Here is a 19168-nt window from a genome sequence, read left to right as displayed (position 1 = left end):
AGTGGTAACACCAGACCCGGAGATCAGCTGAATGGATTCCAAAACGGTAAGAATCAAATGTTTAACTCTAAAGGAGCTGGAAAATGAGCATATTTAAAAGTGAAATGTCCCTTTAAATTAATATGTTTAAGCATCTTTTATAAATGACCATCTTACAGAAAAATCAATGGCACTGGCATATTTTAAAATCTTTCATTGCAAGTTATTTTCAGTTGAGACAGCTCAAACGTGTGTTTTAGTCTAGGACTAGCCCTAAGCCTTGTCTGTGAAACCAGGGGTATATTCAGCATGATCCAGCATTTGTAGTAATTTTTTCATCCTGAAACTCGTTTTTGCATGATTGCTACTACTTTTTGGCTAAGACTTACTGGTTTATGACTGATTTTCCTTTTTTGTCGTATTAAAGGACAAGTTTGGTATTTTAGACTTAAAGCCCTGTTTTCAGATTGTTTATGGTGAAATAGAATGGTTTTGACTGAAATTTCGACATATGCGGCTGCCCTGAGAATTTTCGGATGTTTGTGTTTCACCTCACACCTCTACAATGGGTTTAATGGTGCACTGGAACAATCCTTCCTAAAATGCATTAAACTTTTGTTTACAAAGACGTGAAACTCACCGAGTGGTCAGGGGTGTTCACTGATATGCTCACACAAAAATCGCTGCAAAAGATGCTTTCCAACAGCTGTTTTAGCATTCGTTGTTAACGTGTCAGGTGGTGGCGCTAATCCGCTATTGCCAATTGCAAGAATAGAAACAAAGTTCCCGGCGCGGAGTAATACCGTACCTCACAGCACAACTAATACAAGTCAATGGAGTTGGCAAAAACTACGATAAAACCTGTTGGAATGTAGCCTGGGTGCCAGCTGATCTTAGCCCCGCCCACCAAATTTTGAAAAACGGGAAGATCGGTCTGGCGTTTTTCCGTTGAGGAGCTACTTTGCGAGTCCCAAAACTGGCCGACGAATCAAATTGTGAGGGCGGACTTTATACGATGATGGACAGATGATCAACAGTAACGTATCAACCACGTCACCAAAGAGCGCGTGTGTTGAATCTATTAACAATGAAATTGCTGCCGCTGGAGAATTCAGATGTGTGGATTCTGACATTGAGTCTGTTCTAAAAGATATCGACAGAGCATTGATTTAAAAAGAGGAACAGAGAAACGCGATCAAGGCATTTGTTTATGTTTTCGCCGTCATTCCTACGGGATTCGGCAAAAGTTGGTCGCACTTATGGAGGACAAAGTTAAAGAAGCAACTGAAATGGGTATCACGGCGATGCAACTCGGCGTGCACGACGAGATGGATATAATTAGCGGTCGTTGCCAGCTTCTTTTCGGAAGCCCGGAATCGTGACTGCTGAATAAGTGGAGGGACATGCTAGGCTCCGATATTTTTCAAGCCAACGTAATGGGTAGCTATCGTCGTGGATGAAGTTCACCTAACGTACAAATGGTAAGAGATAGTCTTACTGTATGACTTAGTAAATATAATGTTGTGATATAAATGAAATGTTGTAAACATAGTAGGTGTTGATGTACGTTCGCTAACTCAGACTTGGTATAATCACAATGATGTTAGTATCATTGTAGCGAAATTACTAGCAGTTCGGTCAGGCTGCAAAAGACGACATTTCAACATACGTCACACACTCCGTTGCTCTGATTGGTCATAGGTCTATCCAATTGAGTGGAGAGGCATTTTTCGGTTGAGACACGCCTCATAATTTTAGCTCAATGGAGCGGTATCAGACTCAAATTCTGACTAGAATTGAGTATGACAACGTCAGGCTAGTTGGAATGCATATTTTGCAGCGATTTTTGTGTGAGCATACCAGTGAACATACCTGACAACTCGGTGAGTTTCACGTCTTTGTAAACGAAGTTTAATGCATTTTAGGAAGGATTGTTCCAGTGCACCATTAAACCCATTGTAAAGGTGGGAGTTGAAACACAAACCCCCAAAAATTCATCGGGCCAGCATTATATGTCGAAATTTCAGTCAAAACCGTTCTATTTCATCATAAACAATCTGAAAACAGGGCTTTAAGTGTAAAATACCGAACTTGTCCTTTAAGTGGCTTTGAATAATGCACCTGCTAAAAGTGGATGCTATGAAGTTACGCACCTGTAGTAGATTCTCAGTCAACATGAGTTCTGTCAGGTTTTCACACTCCCCAATCGAGTCTGTGAGATGAACCATGCGGTTCTGGTTCACTTTCAAAATAGACAACTTCTTAAGCGAGCCTGTTGGGAGAGAGAGAAATATTCAGTATTTATACATATTTTAAAGCACATGAAATCCAGATGGACATACTCCATAGAAACTGTAGTCATCTGCTATAAGGTGAACATTGAAGATGTGACTTTGGACTCTAGCCAGGCTCTTAATTTTAGTAGTAAGTATTTAAACTGCACACAAATTTCACCTGAACTACCTGAATAAAATCATGATCATTGAGCTTATAAAGAGAGTGAAGTAGTGATGACACAAGCCTGCTGACACTAGAGGGCAATGTTGTGAAGCACTTTTTTATAGTGTCACTATAAAACTTGAGTCACTATAGTCAACATAAAGGGAAAACACACAACATTTTTACTTTTACTTAACGTGTGTTATATGACATTGGGAGATTTACAGAAATACATGTTTTATTGTCACCTTATTGGTTTTAAGTTGTTTAATAATAAACACTCCTGATGTAATCAAGTGACGCAAAAGACTAAATGTAAAAATATTGTTGAGTACATGCTGCCAACATTAAGGTGTCACCATAATAAACACATATGGGTGCTCCTAAGGCAATATCACACAAGCAATTGCGTACTTAACACAACAACACTGCAGCATCAGTTATACTAGAGCAGGTTTAATTTTCAGTCAAACAATGTGCTTATTGTAACCAACCCGTGTCTCTACACACTGGACTAGCTATTTATGACCCTGATACTTGTATAAGGGATTGAGTCTCACTAATGCTGTCCGGCAAGCCTTCCAGAACGTTCTCATAGAGCAGCAGGTCTGTGAGGGCAATAAGGCCGCTGATCTCTGTGGGAAGCTCTGATAGACGGTTCTCAGACACGTCCAAGCAAACCAGCTGCCGCAGGTTCCCCAGCTCCTGTTCAGGACAGAGGTTATGTTTCAGTAAGCTGAAAGTGAATTAAGCCACTCTACAGTTGGGGGACACATGCCAAATGCATTCAACTATGAGGAAGTTAAGCAATGTAAAACATAGGCAATAACCATGCATTTAAACCACGCCTAGATACATTCAAATCCAGCAAGCCAATGACCAGCCAATGAGGAGTGATCTGTACTCACATGAGGTAGCGAGGAGAGCTGGTTTCCGTCCAACCAAAGCTCACGAAGATTGGGCAGTGCCCCAAGTGTTTCAGGCTGAGTGGAAGAAATAAAAAGATCAAAAGATCAACCGAGGCAAAGAATAAGAACAAAGGGGCTAAACAGTAATAAATGCTGGATTCATCAGCAGGTGCTCAGGAGTTGGAAACCACTAGGGCAAAAAATAACATGTGCTCAAGTACTCAAATCTCACAAACATCAACACAAAACCTCTTGGTAATTAAATGCAATCATTTTAGTGATTTGTACAATTCTTAACTTATTCTAGAGCTTAGATTTTTGTCAACCTGCATGTAGTATACAGTACAATTCAGTTTCTCACTTAATTGTTTTGAACAGTCAAACATTTATATTCGTGTGAAAAATTTATCTAATTGTCAATTTTGGTACGAGAATACTGGTAACACTTTACAATAAGGTTCATTAGTTAACATTAACTAATGCATTACCTTACATGAACAAACCATGAGCAATACATTTGTTACAGTATTTATTCACCTCGGTTAATGTTAGTTAATTAATTGTTTGTTCATGTTCACAGTGCATTAACTAACGTTAACAAGATTTTAACAAGTATTAGGAATTGTTGAAATTAACATTCACAAAGATTAATAAATGTTAACTAATGAACCTTATTATAAAGTGTTACCAGAATATTCAATGTCAGTGCGTAGCTTTCTGGTTCTTACCAAAACTTCCAGTACATTTCTGCCCAGATCCAGCTGTTCCAGTTTAACCAGGAAGGAAAGAGAGCTGAAGGATGAGAAACATTATACAGTTAATATCATTCTCAGCAAATAGTTGTACAAAAATACAATTATTAAGTTTCTTCTTCAACTCTTTGATATAATAATTTAAATGTTAACACATTTTTGACATTATTCGATAGAATTAGGTGATGTCAGCCTCAATTTGATGGAACAGGTACTCACGTGGGTATAGATTTCAGTAGATTTTCTCTCAGCTCAAGAGTCAAAAGGTTGGACAAACTGGAAAGAGAGGGAGAAAATAAAATGATACACAATAAAAGGGGTTTATTCTGTGAAAGCTGTTACCGCTAGCAAGAGTGTGTCAAGTATTAAGTGTCAGATGGTGGGTGTGTCACTTGGTTTGGAAGTGTTAGGGGCTTCTCCATCTGCACATCATGAGTGATGATCAAAAAGCATGTGCGTTTGTGAAAGATAAAAGGTGTGTGTCTGTATTCATATGAAGTCATTTGAAATCATTATAAAATTGCATACGCACGAATGCATCTTTGGTTGATAATGCATGCTTAACATCTATATAATGATACAGCATGTGTAAATAGACTTACTTTCCGATGTCATTGGGTAGAGACTGCAGTGACACATCATTGAGTGATAAGTGAGTCAGTCCTCTGAGTTGTGCAAAACCATCAGGCAACCTAAAAAAGAGTTTGAGAGAGAGAGAGAGAGACAAATAGAGAAAAAAAGAGAGAGAAAGAAAATAAAATGACATGCACAATAAAAGGGGTTTACTCTGTGAAAGCTGTTACCGCTAGCAACAGGACCCATCAGCCATCTCTAACGTAAATAAGGAGTGGTAAATGCACATTGATGATTAATGAATGTTAACATCCTCTAATGGCTGTGTGCAGTGAACGACCCTTAAAAAAAATACATTCTCACCTGCTACAAAAAATATATAATCCCTCATTGCTTCACATTTTACACTATTTCTCTATAGTCTTTCTTAATAAAGAAGCACTTGGGGTGTTTGGGGCTCCTTCAACCCACTAACCTTGACAATGGGTTTCCGCTGAAGTCGACAGTCTGCAAGGCCTGACAGAATTTAATGTTCTCAGGGATCTCTGTAATATCTGAGATAGAAAGAGACACAGTCAGCAATATATACTCATGGGACTGCCATAACAAACTGAGCACTTTGTCAGTATTTTTTTTTTAATAATGGTACCCAGATGGCCTGAAGAAGACCCTAAATGTTAATGCTTGTGTGTGTGTGTGTGTGTGTGTCTTTGTGTTGTACAAGATATGAGCCATGCACCCAGGACCGAGTACGAGCACATAATTTGCTTAGCTGTGGAATATAACACTGCATAGTCTAAATACAGACCGCCATGTCCAACATTCACACGTTGACGGCTAAGATGTCTGGGAGTAAAAGGGAATGTTGGCTGTGCGAGGCACAAGAAGACAATTGCCGTTGACAATGATGAACTACCTACAAGCTTAAATAGATGAACAAAGAAAACATTTGTGTGCTCTGTGTAAACCCCACCGAGGGTGTGTGTATGATAGATAGTGTGTGTAAATATGGCTATAGATGGGAAAGCAGTCGTTTACTCTGTAAGACAACAGGTATGCATTTCAAAAGCAGTAGTTTTAATACCATTTTTAGAAATGTCCAGGTCCACCAGCTGAGTGAAGTTGGCCACGTCAGGTGGTAGTTTCTGAATCTCATTGTCACTTAAGCCCAGCTTTCGCAGATTGGACAGTCTGAAGAAAGGCTGCAAAGAAAAAAAATTGATTTAGACATCAATTTCACATAGTATACACGTCAAAATATATATTACATAGTCATGGTTAAATAACTGGCTAATATTTGACTATTTTAAAATTAGCGTATTATGACAGTAAACATCCTGCACATATCCTGTCAATTTTGTTAAAATAGTAACGTGCTAGACTAGTCCTTGAGCATGGTACATATTTGTTCAAGCTTTAAATAAATAAATCATCATCAATTTTATGTGAAGTATGTTGCATTTACTATCATTAAATATTTATGTGCAGCTGGACACCCTACTATATCTACAGTAGACGCATACATACTGTTTAACAACCACCAGACCCACAGCCAAACAAGTTACAAGAAATCCTGTACATTACAAGCTTTGCAAGAAACCACCATGTGCTGCCATTTCGTCACTGCGCATCTACAACTACACATAAAACTGTGATAAAATAAAACTCAAATAACCACAACAACTTGCATGAGCAAGCTGAAACTTGCAATATGCTGCAAACTAACCGCCACTATTTAATAAGACGCCATACTTCACTAACAACTTAACCAAAAAAAACACCTCTAGTGGGCATCAGAGGGCAACCTTGTGTGTGTGTGTTCACACGCCATACTGTGAAAAGCTTGTCTGTTAGGTGGTCACATTCAGTACATTCCTGCTGCCGTAGCCCATCATGCATCTCTTCTGTCTCTCACTGTCTGTGTGCTGGCAGCAGAACAGCAAAAACAGAGGGCTTACTATGTACTGCCAGGAACAAGACTGATACTGCGATGTGTGTGAACAGCACATGATGGTGAACATTCAGAAAGATCTATAAATACATTAAATAAAACTCTTCCCTGTGCGTTTGATAACAATGATATTTCCCATGCAGTTAAAATAGGAAGGTAGTCATGTTTGTCTATCTTCTGCGAGGAGACACAGCTTACTATCGGCCATTTTTAGAGGTTCACATCACACGGGACAGCTGGAGACTTTTGTCACCATTGTGTTGGCAGGTGACACATATTAAATGACCAAGCAATTAAAGCCCTGAGACCAAACCACACAAACACATACATAAACTCACTAGCACAGCTGCCGAATACAGGACTGAAGTAACCGAAACCAAGTCATCTACTGCCTACACGCTTGAACTATGCACATGCACATGACAATTAAGTGAAACAAACAGACACAACAAGGAAACGGTGAGATTTTATAGTCGATGCCCTCACGAAGAGGCCAACAAACACATACCAACACTTACTTCCTTCAATTATCAAAATGCAAGGTGACACGGAGAGCATCCCAGATGGGTGCATAACTGCAAGTCAGGCTGTCCTGAGTGGGAGCCATGAGGTCTATTAAGGGGAGGAAGCTCTCTAGTGAAGGGCCGATTATAAACATACACAAAGCGGCTCATTCAGTACTGCGGCCGGACGCCAGGCAAACTCAAGACCGTTGGTGATCTAAAGCATTCCCACACACTCAGTGTCGACTCTGTGCACACGCTAGGGCTACACAATTAATTAAAAAAAACAAATGGGAATTACAATTACAGGTGAAACAAGAATCGACAAAAGCCTCAATTACAACTGTCAATATGTCCTCATTTCTGTGAGTTTCGGCAGTATGTTTGGGAAAAAAGTGGTGAATAAAAGATTTTTTTTATTGATAAGTTGTTTTTTAGATTTACATTATATTCTTTAGATTTGTATGCTTTGAATTACAATGCAGCTGCTTTAAAGAAAATTATAAAACATGTCAAAACTGTAAAATCTATCAATCGGCAAGAATAACCGCCATCACAATACCAAGGTGAATAACCTGCAATTACGAGTTTTGTCATAATTGTGCAGCCCCACAACACACCATCATTGCTTATCACTAGTCAGTCAATGGTAGTTTAGTCTAAAGTCGCACACAATACACAAAACATAGTGAATGTGCATATCACAATAGTTTGCAATAACGAAATAATTTTAATACTTCAAAAGGTAGTGTATATTCAAAGTTTAAGGAAAGAGACTGGCACATGATGTTAGCGCTCGTGTCTCCTGACATGTGAAAGATTTAGGCATTTACATTTAGGGGGCGTAAACACCAAATCTTTTAAAAGCGGCTGAAAACGCCTGGAGAACGGCGAATACCAGCTGTTTTTCAGCTGAGCACCAGCTTTCTGCTTTTTTATTATTCGTTGTATGATGCACCGGTTGGTTGCTGTGGTAATGTCCCACCCGTCCTCCACTGTGATTGGACGGTCGTGTGAGAACAGACATTGACGAGCGGCGTTTTCAACCAAAGTTGAATCTTTTTCAACTCTCGGTGCTCAGTGCCGAGCTAGGAAAAAAGGCTGAGTGCCGTTTTTTTAGCCGATAGCTGCTGGCTTTTTTGAAAAATGCAAGCTTTCATTGGAAACAATTGAAAACATATGCTGGCCGCGGGCGTAAAAGATTTGGTGTGCATGCCCCCTTAGAAGTTTAGATCACTAATGATGATCAGGAATATAGTTTTTAAATATATATTTTAAGTTTTAACCGAGGATACACTTATCCACAAACCGAGCACAAGCATGTTTGACCAGCAAAGGTTCGTTTGACTAGTGTGATCGCTCAGTGCTGTGCACAGGGCGCAGTTTACTCTCACTCAGGCGCTGCGTTGCATTGTGTGATCGCAATCACGCCAGTTGGCGGTATAAAAGGGGAGATGTCAGTTGCGCGACAGTTATTCACTTTATCTGCCTTTGTAAGAACCTTCTGATGCATGCAGCACGGTTACGTGAACATCTGAGCAGTACAAGTGATAGATTGACTAAGCCAGGGGTTTTCAAACTTTTTGTGTGTGTGTGTGTGTGGACCACTATTTGTAATCAAGAATTTTCGCAGACCACCTCATAATACTCATTATAAAATATGTCTACACAAAGTCCTGAATTAATCTGCACATCTAAATAATCTTACTAGCACTAAAACTATAACTGCTCATCACATCAGTACAACAGGTTTCTTAAAAGAAAGTTTACTGCACAAAACAGCTGCCACATATTCATACAGCAATCCATTTTGTACGGCACTGAACTTGAATGTCACGGCCGAGTGCCACTGGCCTATTTCAGTAATCACACAATAACTTGACAATTTAATTAAAAAATGTATATCAATATTCTTACATCAATATTATTTATATACATATTCTCAGTGTTGGGAAAGTTCACTTTCTACATGAACTACTTCAGTTCACAGTTTACAAATTTTAAAATTAACTAGTTCAGTTCATGTTTCAAATTTTTGAACTAGTTCACAGTTCCAAAAATGAACTAATTTATAGTTATTTTTTCCCAAATTATAAAAAAAAAGATTACCATTATAGCCCATATAGTACCACAAACAGCAATTATTTTATCAGTTTTAACACTGAAGCTAAATGCGTCAGATTTCATCTTAATATCCAACTTTAAATCCTTATCCAAGCAGGGTTTACATAATCATTGACTGTCTTTTAATTTTTGTATTTGCTTGCACATACCTTGAAAGGCTAGCCGGGTGGGGGTCGCACCCCGGGCGAGAAGCGCTGCGAGGCATTGCGTGTATGACAACTCGCAGGTATCGCACACCGCACGTGCACGTTAAATAGCGTGAGCTTAGTCAAAGTCTATTTCAAGATCCAGAATATGCGTTAGCAGCCTATGTTAATCGTTAACAATTTAAGACAAATATGATTTTAATTAATGTTAAACTATTTGAGTGGCGTGGCAGAAATATCAGCAGCGTCTGTGTTGTTTTGATTAAGCATGCAGCGTGACTGGTGAACACCGAGTGGTGGCGGTGTTGCCAGATTGGGTGTTTTTTCCGCTACACATTAAGGCCTGTTTACAGTGTGTTTTAGTCAGGTTTTCGCCTGGAAGAATATAGAAATCTGGCACCCTATTGAACGACGTTAAACTGAAAGAGCGTGCCGTTCACAGGCACCAGAATCAACGAGTTCACAGTAACATTCATCAGGCAGTAATACAGTACGTTCAGATCACGTTCAACTTTTGTTCAATGAACTCGTTCAAGCACAACACAGCATATTCTCAAAATATACATATTCTTATTTTGCCTTTACACGGACCACCTGCAGTACCCTCACGGACAACTATTGGTCCGCGGACCAAAGTTTGGGAATGGCCGGACTAAGCAATATAGTACCCATGGTGAGAGGGCTGCATGTCACCGTGCCGCAAATGACTCAAACAGCCACAAACTTAACATTAAAGAGCACCTATTATGGGATACACGTTTTTAAACATCATTTTGTGTGTAAGTGTGTATTAGTACATGCTAACGATATTCAAAAAGTACATACCTCAAAGAAAACGATGACGCGAGTTATCGTCTCTAACGTTCGAGGACTACAAAAAACACTCGGATTGTAGGCAACAGTTTACTTCCTGGGATTAGTGACGTAGATAAGACCAACATTATCATAGTTCAGCCCTCTCTGCTTTGCTTGGGTACGCCCTCAAAGACGAGGGTGGGGAGCGCCGAGTCAGAAGAGAGCTAAAATGGCGGAGGTTGGGAGTCCCTGCTTTGACTCTGTTTGCAAACTCTTGTTTCATTGTTTAAGCGATTAAATCTCTCGAGTAGACGCTGTCTCTTTAGATGCGAGGGAAAAATAGCACTTTATGGACTTACACAGAGGACATCATGTTTAATACGGTTCCGGAAAAATCCAGTCAGAAGTTGTTCACGGAGTTTTCACAATAACTGCTTCTCATGAACCAAAGCTGGACGTCTCCTCCTGAAAGTTGGATTACTGTGCACTTCTGGATCACAGGCTGTAAGTATTCACGTTTATTATTTGCCTTTTACTGTACATTACGTAACCGGTAACCGGAGATTAACATAATGTGCGTGTAGAGCTAAGCTTGCAAGCTAATTGTCTTGTGTTGTAATACTGTATTTCATAAACAACGTACCATATTTACACACGTGTATGTTGAATTATGCAGACTATCGTTTTTTTATCGATGTTGGTTAAGACATGTTTACAAACTTGCTAAGTTACCAGCTAAACTGTTACCGGTAAAATTTGTTCTCATGATCAAACTCAAGAAACTATAAGTACAGATGATTTGTTTAAAGTTATATGTATTTTACTGTTGTTTTTACTTGAAGCTTTCTTAGATTTTGAAACGAAGTAAACACGTAGCCTAATGTGTGTTGCTAATGTTGGGCCATGTAACATGTAATACATTTACGTTTTAATGAATAGTCTAACGAGTTATAGTCGTTGTACTCTATTGTTATAATATGTCTTTTTGACTGAATACATGTTTGTTTTATTTGTCTATATCTTAGATTCGCAGCTGGACACATCCTTCTACACTGTATGCAAACATGCAACATCATAACACACAGTACAAGGAGTCAGACTGGCATATGAGGAGCAAAGGTGTGTAACACAAATGATGTATTTAGCTAGTGAAACCACTACCAGTCTTAGATGTAGAACTGATGATGACAAAGTTTTTTTTCTCTGCATAATCATAGGAACCCAGACAGTAGCATCGTTTCACAATGTTTCCATCACCATCATCAGTGGATGCCTTTGCTGTCCGTAGCCTGAGATTTCAGATTTGCAGCAAAAAAAATTGATTTTCTCATTTATTGGAATGCTATGCAGGTATTTAAGTATTTTAGTAACTGTGTTAAATAAAGTAGTATTTACTTTTACAATAAATTTATGCTTGCTTATATTTTTACAGGTTGTACCTTGCAGCCATCCATTACAATGTCACCAAGCCGTAACAAAAGCAGGAGAGGGAAAGTACAAGGCTATGTTCCCAAAACACACAAATGACATACCGTAAGCAGTAATGTTTTATTTCAAATACATTCATAATTAAAAACTTAATGTATGAAGCAGGGAAATAAATGATCAAAACAAAAGATTTATTGACCGCAATATTTCTACAGTTATGTGGATGATGTGATCAGGCTTGTGTTTGCTGAGGTATTTGAAGATAAGCTGAAGGAAACCCCGATTCCAATGGACCTGGCATCACAGTTTGAGAGACCTTCAAAGGAGGACGTGATTGCATGCCATCTTCAGTGCAGGGGTCGTCGGAAGCCAACATTCCGATCAGGAAGCTCCAAGCGTATCTGGAGAACAACACTCGACAGGATGATAACCCTAAAGTGTCATCTTAGATAGCATCAGCTGACAAAGCTTTGATATGCCATTTATCTGAATAGATAGCTGTAAGAAGTGAATTGAACAATTTTGAAAGAAGAGCACAATATGGTTACTAAAGTATGTTTATTTGTATATTGTTTAACATTTAAATATATATTTGTAATAAATAAACTTTTGACTTTTATATTTTCTTTAAAGTTACATCTTTTGTTCTTTTGGGTACTTTGTTACTATAATGATACTTTAGTGTTATTGGTTTAAAAATGTAATAAAACTTACTCTAGTCCTGCGCCTCAAAGGCTTATATTCGGTACAATAAATGTTCTGTGTGTAGGGATTTAGACAATTTGTGCAAAACCTGGATGATGAATCACGCAGGTAAGAGGCCCTGGAACATGTTGCATTCTCCTTAAAACCTAGTAAGTAAAAACATAGCACAGTCTTTCATAATAAAGTTTACCATAGTAAAATAATGTAGAACTAACATTCATTTCAATTAATACTTTTTTTGTGCTACATTTGGTGTTTCCATATAGTTTGCACAGTAAAATAGTATGTAAGCAGTATTTTATAATTAAGTTTACTATAGTAAAATAATGTAGAAATTACCAAGTGAAATCGTTTTATAATCATTTCAACAAATACTTTATATGTGCTACATTTGGTGTTTCCATATAGTTTGCACAGTAATACAGTATGTAAGCAGTCTTATAATAAATTTTACTAGAGTAAAATAATGTAGAAATTACCAAGTGAAATCGTTTTATAATCATTTCAACAAATACTTTCTATGTGCTACATTTGGTGTTTCCATATAGTTATGTAGTACGTTATAATTACCTTTTGGATGTCTTTGCAACACATTTTCGTCTTCGTTTAGCATTCTGGCAGAGCTAAGGACACCTAAAAAAGTTAAATCCAATCGCATTCATTGACGGAGATCGTTTATATCGTAACGGCCTTCTGAACTCTCTGGATCGAGCTCGAAGTGGTAAGGCAGTACAGACACCATCGTTTATAGAGAAATATAACGCTTGTTTACGATGCCTCTGAGGCTGTGACTCTCAGTCAGAATCTGTGTCAACCCATGCGTAGTCAGGGGCGTAACCTTTCAAACACAAGCCGAACCCAGCTGACCAATAACAGTTGAGTAGTCATCTGACCAATCCGATTACACTAGACATTTTGGGAGGCGGAGACAGGAACTAAACCGAGCGTTTTCCAGACAGTGGGAAATCGGTGAGGTATGTAAGCAATTTATAAGACTCACAATGCATTAGTTCAAGTTTTAATAACATGTATGTACTATGGGATATTGCAATAACGTGCTAACGTGCCAATTTATTAGCATAATTGGTGCTCTTTAATATAGGCTCTGGTGTTAAGAAAGCACTTCCTGTTTTCATCAAAACATGTTTTGCATCCTTATGACCAAAGTGCACTCGGGCACGGATCGATAAAAGTACATTGCCAGTAGGGCTGTGCCGGTTTCAGAATTGGTGATGACGGTTATGACATGAGTCAAATGTGACGGTTCGTCACATAACCGTCGGTGGGGGGCGTTTTGCTTGTTTAAATACTCGTGGATTGACAGGAAAGTGTCATTTTACCATAAAATCATGAATGTGATGCCAAGTGTGTTTTAAACAGTAATAACTTTGAACGATTTAACAGAAAGCAATGAAATATTTAAAAAACACACTGTTGCCAGAAGACTGCGCTATCACTCTCTGCCCAGCATAAATGAATCCTCTATCTATCATCTATTTTAATAATCTACAGAGAAACAGATTTGTGCATTGGGCTTTTTATGTCTGTAATATCTGTCATTACACGGACCAGAACATCACGAAAACAATGTGGATTAAAAGCATATTGAAGAGGTTTTGCTCATAAATGCAGGTAAAAGAAAGTAATGTGAACTTGAGATTGTTATTAAACGCAGCCGGTGTAAAAGCACAATGGCCACGCGCAGCAAACGCTCTCCGCAGACGCGCTGCACAGTGCTCACCCGGCGTTTGAATAAACTAGACACTGATTAGCTACTTGCTCTACGTTTCTTTAAAATTAACAGCAAGACAACTAGCAGTGAATGTGCGTTCAAGAGAGTTAGTAGATTAGCATGGGAGGATTTGAACTTGAAAAGCGGAGTGTACTGACGCCTTTCCGCGGTTAAAACAACATTCCTTCTCATGGTCATTCATGTTTATTTGATGCTATAAATTAACTAGAAGGAAGATATGATTTGAAAGGTGAGACTTTGTTTAATATGTTTAATCTCAAAAGTAACCGAAAAGTAAACCTGGTCTGTCCTGTATGTCAGCAGCGCGTTGTCAGTGTCTGCTCCGCTCTGTATTTTTCACTGCGTGAGAACGCGAGGGGGCGTATAACACAGACTGTTAACAGTTGTTTTTAATTAGTATTTAAAAATTCTTTAGGATAATTTTTTTTATATATATATATTAGGGCTGTCAAAAGATTAATCGTGATTAATCACATCTAAAATAAAAGTTTGTGTTTACATAACATATGTGTGTGTAATGTGTATAATTATTGTGTATATATAAATACACACACATTCATGTGTATATTTAAGAAATATTTGCATTTATATACTGTATAAACATTTATATAATTTATATTATATAGAAATATAAATATTTTATATATAAATATAACCAATTTTTCTTAAATATATACATGACTGTGTGTGTTTTTATATATAAATATTAATTATACACACTACACACACATATGTTATGTAAACACAAACTTTTATTTTAGATGTGATTAATCACGATTAATCTTTTGACAGCCCTAATATATATATATTTTAATAACACGGTTTTGGCGGTTATAGAGTTCTAATGACGGTGTTCAACTATAACCGTCGGTCTCACGGTTATATAATGACCGTCACACCCCTAATTGCCAGTGGGAACAATCGCACTCGGGCACAGTTCGGTCTGGTTATGTGTAATATGCGTGTGCCCTGATTGTACAGTTAAAGCATTATCATTTCACAAATAATTGCATAACATGTTTTTTTTCCAATATTGCACAACCCTACTTTAGTCCTATGCCAATTGAACAAAGTTTTAGCTATGTTAAAATACACAATATAACAACAATGACAAGAAACAGCTGTCAACTAACATGAACTTTTAATGTAACACATACAACTATTTACAATTTTAGTTATTAAGCAGTTAGTTAGGAACATGTATAACATTTCTATTATCACATCCAAAGATACACAATGTTAAAATTACATTCTGTATTGTGTTGGTCTAAGTGATGTGAAAACTGCAGTTCAAGCCAGATCAGGTCAACACAGAGGCTGCTGTGTCTCAGTCAAGTGACTTTGTTTATCTCGTGGTTTTCTTCAATCAAACCATTACAGCCAACATGTAACATGCTCTCCTCTTTGTCTCTAACATTATTACACATCTCTTCTTCCTGTAAACAGATTGCAGAGAAGCAGATGAACACCCTATTACAATACTGCAGATTGCAGAACAGACACAACTCATGTTTCCTCACCTGTAAAATCTTTCTTTATCATTTTACTTGAGCATCATATTAATTTACTTGACTTCTGCAGAGTTAATGCTTAACTTATCCGGAAACATACTCGTGCTTTTAGTGCACTTAATGTTGTGCATGTCTGAGCTGCTGACCCTAAAATCACCCCAATCACATGTGTATCCTCCTCAATCAATCACTACTGCTCCGTCTTAATGGCTAATGCAACATTAAAACTCCTGCAAAGTTATAAAACGTTACACAGCAAGATCGCGCGCACTTTCACAGCCTTCCTTCTTCTATTAGTACAAAGGATGGGATGCGGGGGGCAAGGGTGGGGGATGAGCGGACAAACAAAGCTGTGAGATGGTTCTGCTTTTCTGCTCCGAAGAGAAAGAGAGGCTATGGGAAGTTTAATCACTTCAGTAATTTCAGCTGAAAAACTGAGACTACATTTACATGACAACGATGTAGTAAAAGACAAAAAACGTTTTCCTCTGCATTGTAAAAGTTTTTTTAATTAATGTTGTCAAAAAGATCATCATTTACACGGAACCACAAAGACAACTAAAAATGCTGTATAATGCGTGCCAGGCCAGTAAATTGGTGTAACTTTGTAAAGAAATACTGCACACACCTGCGCACATATACATTCTTCTTAGAGAGACGATGTGGTTACTACCATGGAAGTGACCTTGGAATACAAAACGTACATATAAAATGTATAAAATTTGTTAGAGAAGCATTAATAAACTCAGTATCTTGACCAGCACAAACCTCCTGTTCTGTAGGCCACTAGGGATGTTCACATTGACCGTTTAACCGTTAACCGAAGGTAAGAATTTATGACCGATTAACATTATCAGTTAAAATAAAAAAATATTTGTTAATACATGGTGCGTGTCGTCATGAGCCGACAGACATTTCGCCACTTTTCTATCTTTAATTTGTGAATGTCCTGTAAATGACACAAATGATTGCTGCCCTGACGGTCTGATAAAGTAATTTGTATGAGATATCATTTGTATGCGTGTTTGGAAGCTGAACGTGTCCGCGCAATATGACGCGGTCCGTCTCGCGCACATCCGGACAGACGTTCGGTGATGGCCTCTGACCCTAACCATAAACATCTATCTTTTAGCACAAACGGAGAAAGACGACGCAAAAGCAAAACTTTCTGAAAAGCGTCCTGCTTTAGAAATGATCACTGTGGTAGATGAAACGGAGACAGTCTGCCCTTTGGATATTAATCCTCTGGACCGATCGCGTGCTTTTTAATAAGGTAATGTTGCTTGAATATCTGATAATGTTTGAATCCTGGTTCTGTTGTTGATCTGTCGCTGCTGTTTGCACGTTCAAATTAAATGTTTTGTTTTAACTAGTTCACAGACAACAGTCAACTGTATTTTTACTCAATGACAATTTCATATTAAAATCTTATAAGTTAACGGTTAATGTTCGGTTTAGAAGCTACGGTTGTCGGTCGGGAAAATTAACTGAAATGAGCATCCCTAGTAGGCCACTGTTGTTGTTTTAGTTATACTTGCGCAAACCTCTACCAAATTAACACGTGCGCATAACATCAGAGTTATCACAGATTTGCGTTTTCGTAGTTTATATGTCATTTTCAAAAACTTGCACTCAATACAATACAGGTGTGACGTGACGCCAAAACACTTAAAATACTTTGCCGGTTGCTGTTGAAAACCTTTATACTGAATACTTATTAAATACACATGTGTATTTATATTGTGATTATTTTGCTGGGGAAAAATTATGTTAAAATTATGTTGAGATTGAGTTTTCCAGCAGTCTTTTGCATACACAAGAGGAAACAATCGTGTTTGAGGCTCACTATGGGGCTGTTTCACTTGGTATTAAAGGGATAGTTCGGCCAAAAACGATATTAAACCCATGATTTACTCACCCCCAAGCTGTCCGAGTTGCATATGTCCATCGTTTTTCAGACAAACACATTTTCGGATATTTTAGAAAATATTTTATATCCTTCATTTGATTAAATGTAATATTACGGGGTCCAGCAATAGTCCACGACCTTCAAGTCCAAAAAAAGTGCGTCCATCCTTCACAATTTAAATCCAAACGGCTCCAGGATGATAAACAAAGGTCTTCTGTGGGTAATCCGTGCGGTGTTGTTGTAGAAATATCCATATTTAAAATGTTATTAACGTTATAAACTACCTTCCGGTAGCGCCGCCATCTTAGACTCAGGAGAGAGTATTAGCGTAGTGTACGCACTTTTCTTAGTGACGTATGACAATTTCGGAGGGCGGGGGCACAGAGCAGCAGCAGAGAAACTCTGTACGCTGCGTAAGGTCTCATCCTGAATGCGCATCACTCTAAGATGGCGGCGCTACCGGAAGGTAGTTTATAACGTTAATAACATTTTAAATATGGATATTTCTACAACAACACCGCACGGATTACCCACAGAAGACCTTTGTTTATCATCCTGGAGCCGTTTGGATTTAATTTGTGAAGGATGGACGCACTTTTTTTGGACTTGAAGGTCGTGGACTATTGCTGGACCCCGTAACATTACATTTAATCAACTGAAAGATATAAAATATTTTCTAAAATATCCGAAAATGTGTTTGTCTGAAAAACGATGGACATATGCAACTCGGACAGCTTGGGGGTGAGTAAATCATGGGTTTAATATCGTTTTTGGCCGAACTATCCCTTTAAGATGCATTTTCGTCGATCGGATCACAAGGGGATGAGAGAGACACTACTTTAAATCATTTTTTTTTCCACTTTCAACCGCTTCGGTTTTCATTTCTTTGAAGGGGTGGTCTGTGGAGACTGTGGGCGAGTCTCTGCTGTCATTTAAACACGAGCAGGAGTAATGACGAGTTTAAATGGACGCAAACTAATATTATGTCAGAGTCCGCTGCTTGTGTTGTACGTAAACATGCTGCACAGTGTTTTGTACATGTATATGTGATAGGGATGCTCACATTGACCGTTTAACCGTTAACCGAAGGTAAGAATTTATGACCGGTTAACATTATCAGTTAAAAAAAAAAATTTGATAATACATAGTGCGTGTAGTCATGAGCCGACAGACATTTAGCCACTTTTCTATCTGTAATTTGTGAATGTCCTGTAAATGGCACAAATTATTGCTGCCCTGACGGTCTGATAAAGTAATCATTTGTATGAGAAATCATTTGTATGCGTGTTTGGAAGCTGAACGGAGACGCGCGCGTGTCCGCGCAAGATGACGCGTTCCGTCTCGCGCACAACCGGACAGACGTTTGGTGATGGCCTCTGACCCTGAACATAAACATCTCTCTTTTTGCACAAACAGAGAAAGACGACGCAAAAGCAAAACTTTCTGAAAAGCATCCTGCTTTAGAAATGATCACTGTGGTAGAAGAAACAGAGACAATCTGCCCTTTTGGGATATTAATCCTCTGGATCGATCGCGTGCTTTTTAATAAGGTAATGTTGCGTGAATATCTGATAATGTATGAATCCTGGTTCTGTTGTTGATCTGTCACTGCTGTTTGCACGTTCAAATTAAATCTTTTGTTTTTACTAGTTCACAGACAACCGTCAACTGTATTTTTACTCAATGACAATT

General features: G+C 38.3%; 1 protein-coding gene and 2 long non-coding RNA genes across 20 annotated transcripts in view; 1 reads left to right on the top strand and 2 right to left on the bottom strand.

Annotated features, from left to right (window-relative positions):
- Positions 1-19168, bottom strand: part of scrib (scribble planar cell polarity protein) — a 93550-nt gene that overhangs the window by 38904 nt on the left and 35478 nt on the right. For all 17 annotated transcript variants that reach the window (XM_065289346.1, XM_065289353.1, XM_065289357.1 and 14 more), the window contains exons 2-9: positions 5736-5853; positions 5127-5205; positions 4681-4770; positions 4298-4354; positions 4055-4118; positions 3327-3401; positions 2979-3123; positions 2133-2251 (exon numbers count right to left, since the gene is read on the bottom strand). In XM_065289346.1, the coding sequence (XP_065145418.1) occupies positions 2133-2251; positions 2979-3123; positions 3327-3401; positions 4055-4118; positions 4298-4354; positions 4681-4770; positions 5127-5205; positions 5736-5853 (747 nt within the window). The remainder of the gene's footprint in view (positions 1-2132; positions 2252-2978; positions 3124-3326; positions 3402-4054; positions 4119-4297; positions 4355-4680; positions 4771-5126; positions 5206-5735; positions 5854-19168) is intronic.
- Positions 10115-11954, top strand: LOC135778793 (uncharacterized). 2 transcript variants are annotated; one of them, XR_012336222.1, is made up of 5 exons: positions 10115-10674; positions 11196-11289; positions 11388-11520; positions 11603-11703; positions 11814-11954. It is a non-coding gene; the product is annotated as an uncharacterized lncRNA (long non-coding RNA). The 2 variants fall into 2 exon arrangements; XR_010544630.2 differs by lacking the exon at positions 10115-10674 and having other exon boundaries at positions 10682-11289.
- On the bottom strand, positions 11705-13394 carry LOC135778794 (uncharacterized). The gene is made up of 3 exons (XR_012336223.1): positions 12874-13394; positions 12313-12449; positions 11705-11999 (listed from the first exon to the last, which is right to left on the bottom strand). It is a non-coding gene; the product is annotated as an uncharacterized lncRNA (long non-coding RNA).

This window comes from Paramisgurnus dabryanus, chromosome 2, assembly GCF_030506205.2.
Source record: "Paramisgurnus dabryanus chromosome 2, PD_genome_1.1, whole genome shotgun sequence".
Classification (NCBI taxonomy): Eukaryota; Metazoa; Chordata; class Actinopteri; order Cypriniformes; family Cobitidae; genus Paramisgurnus; species Paramisgurnus dabryanus.
The sequence above is the reverse complement of the archived record's forward strand: the minus strand, read 5'-3'. Positions and strand labels throughout refer to the sequence as shown.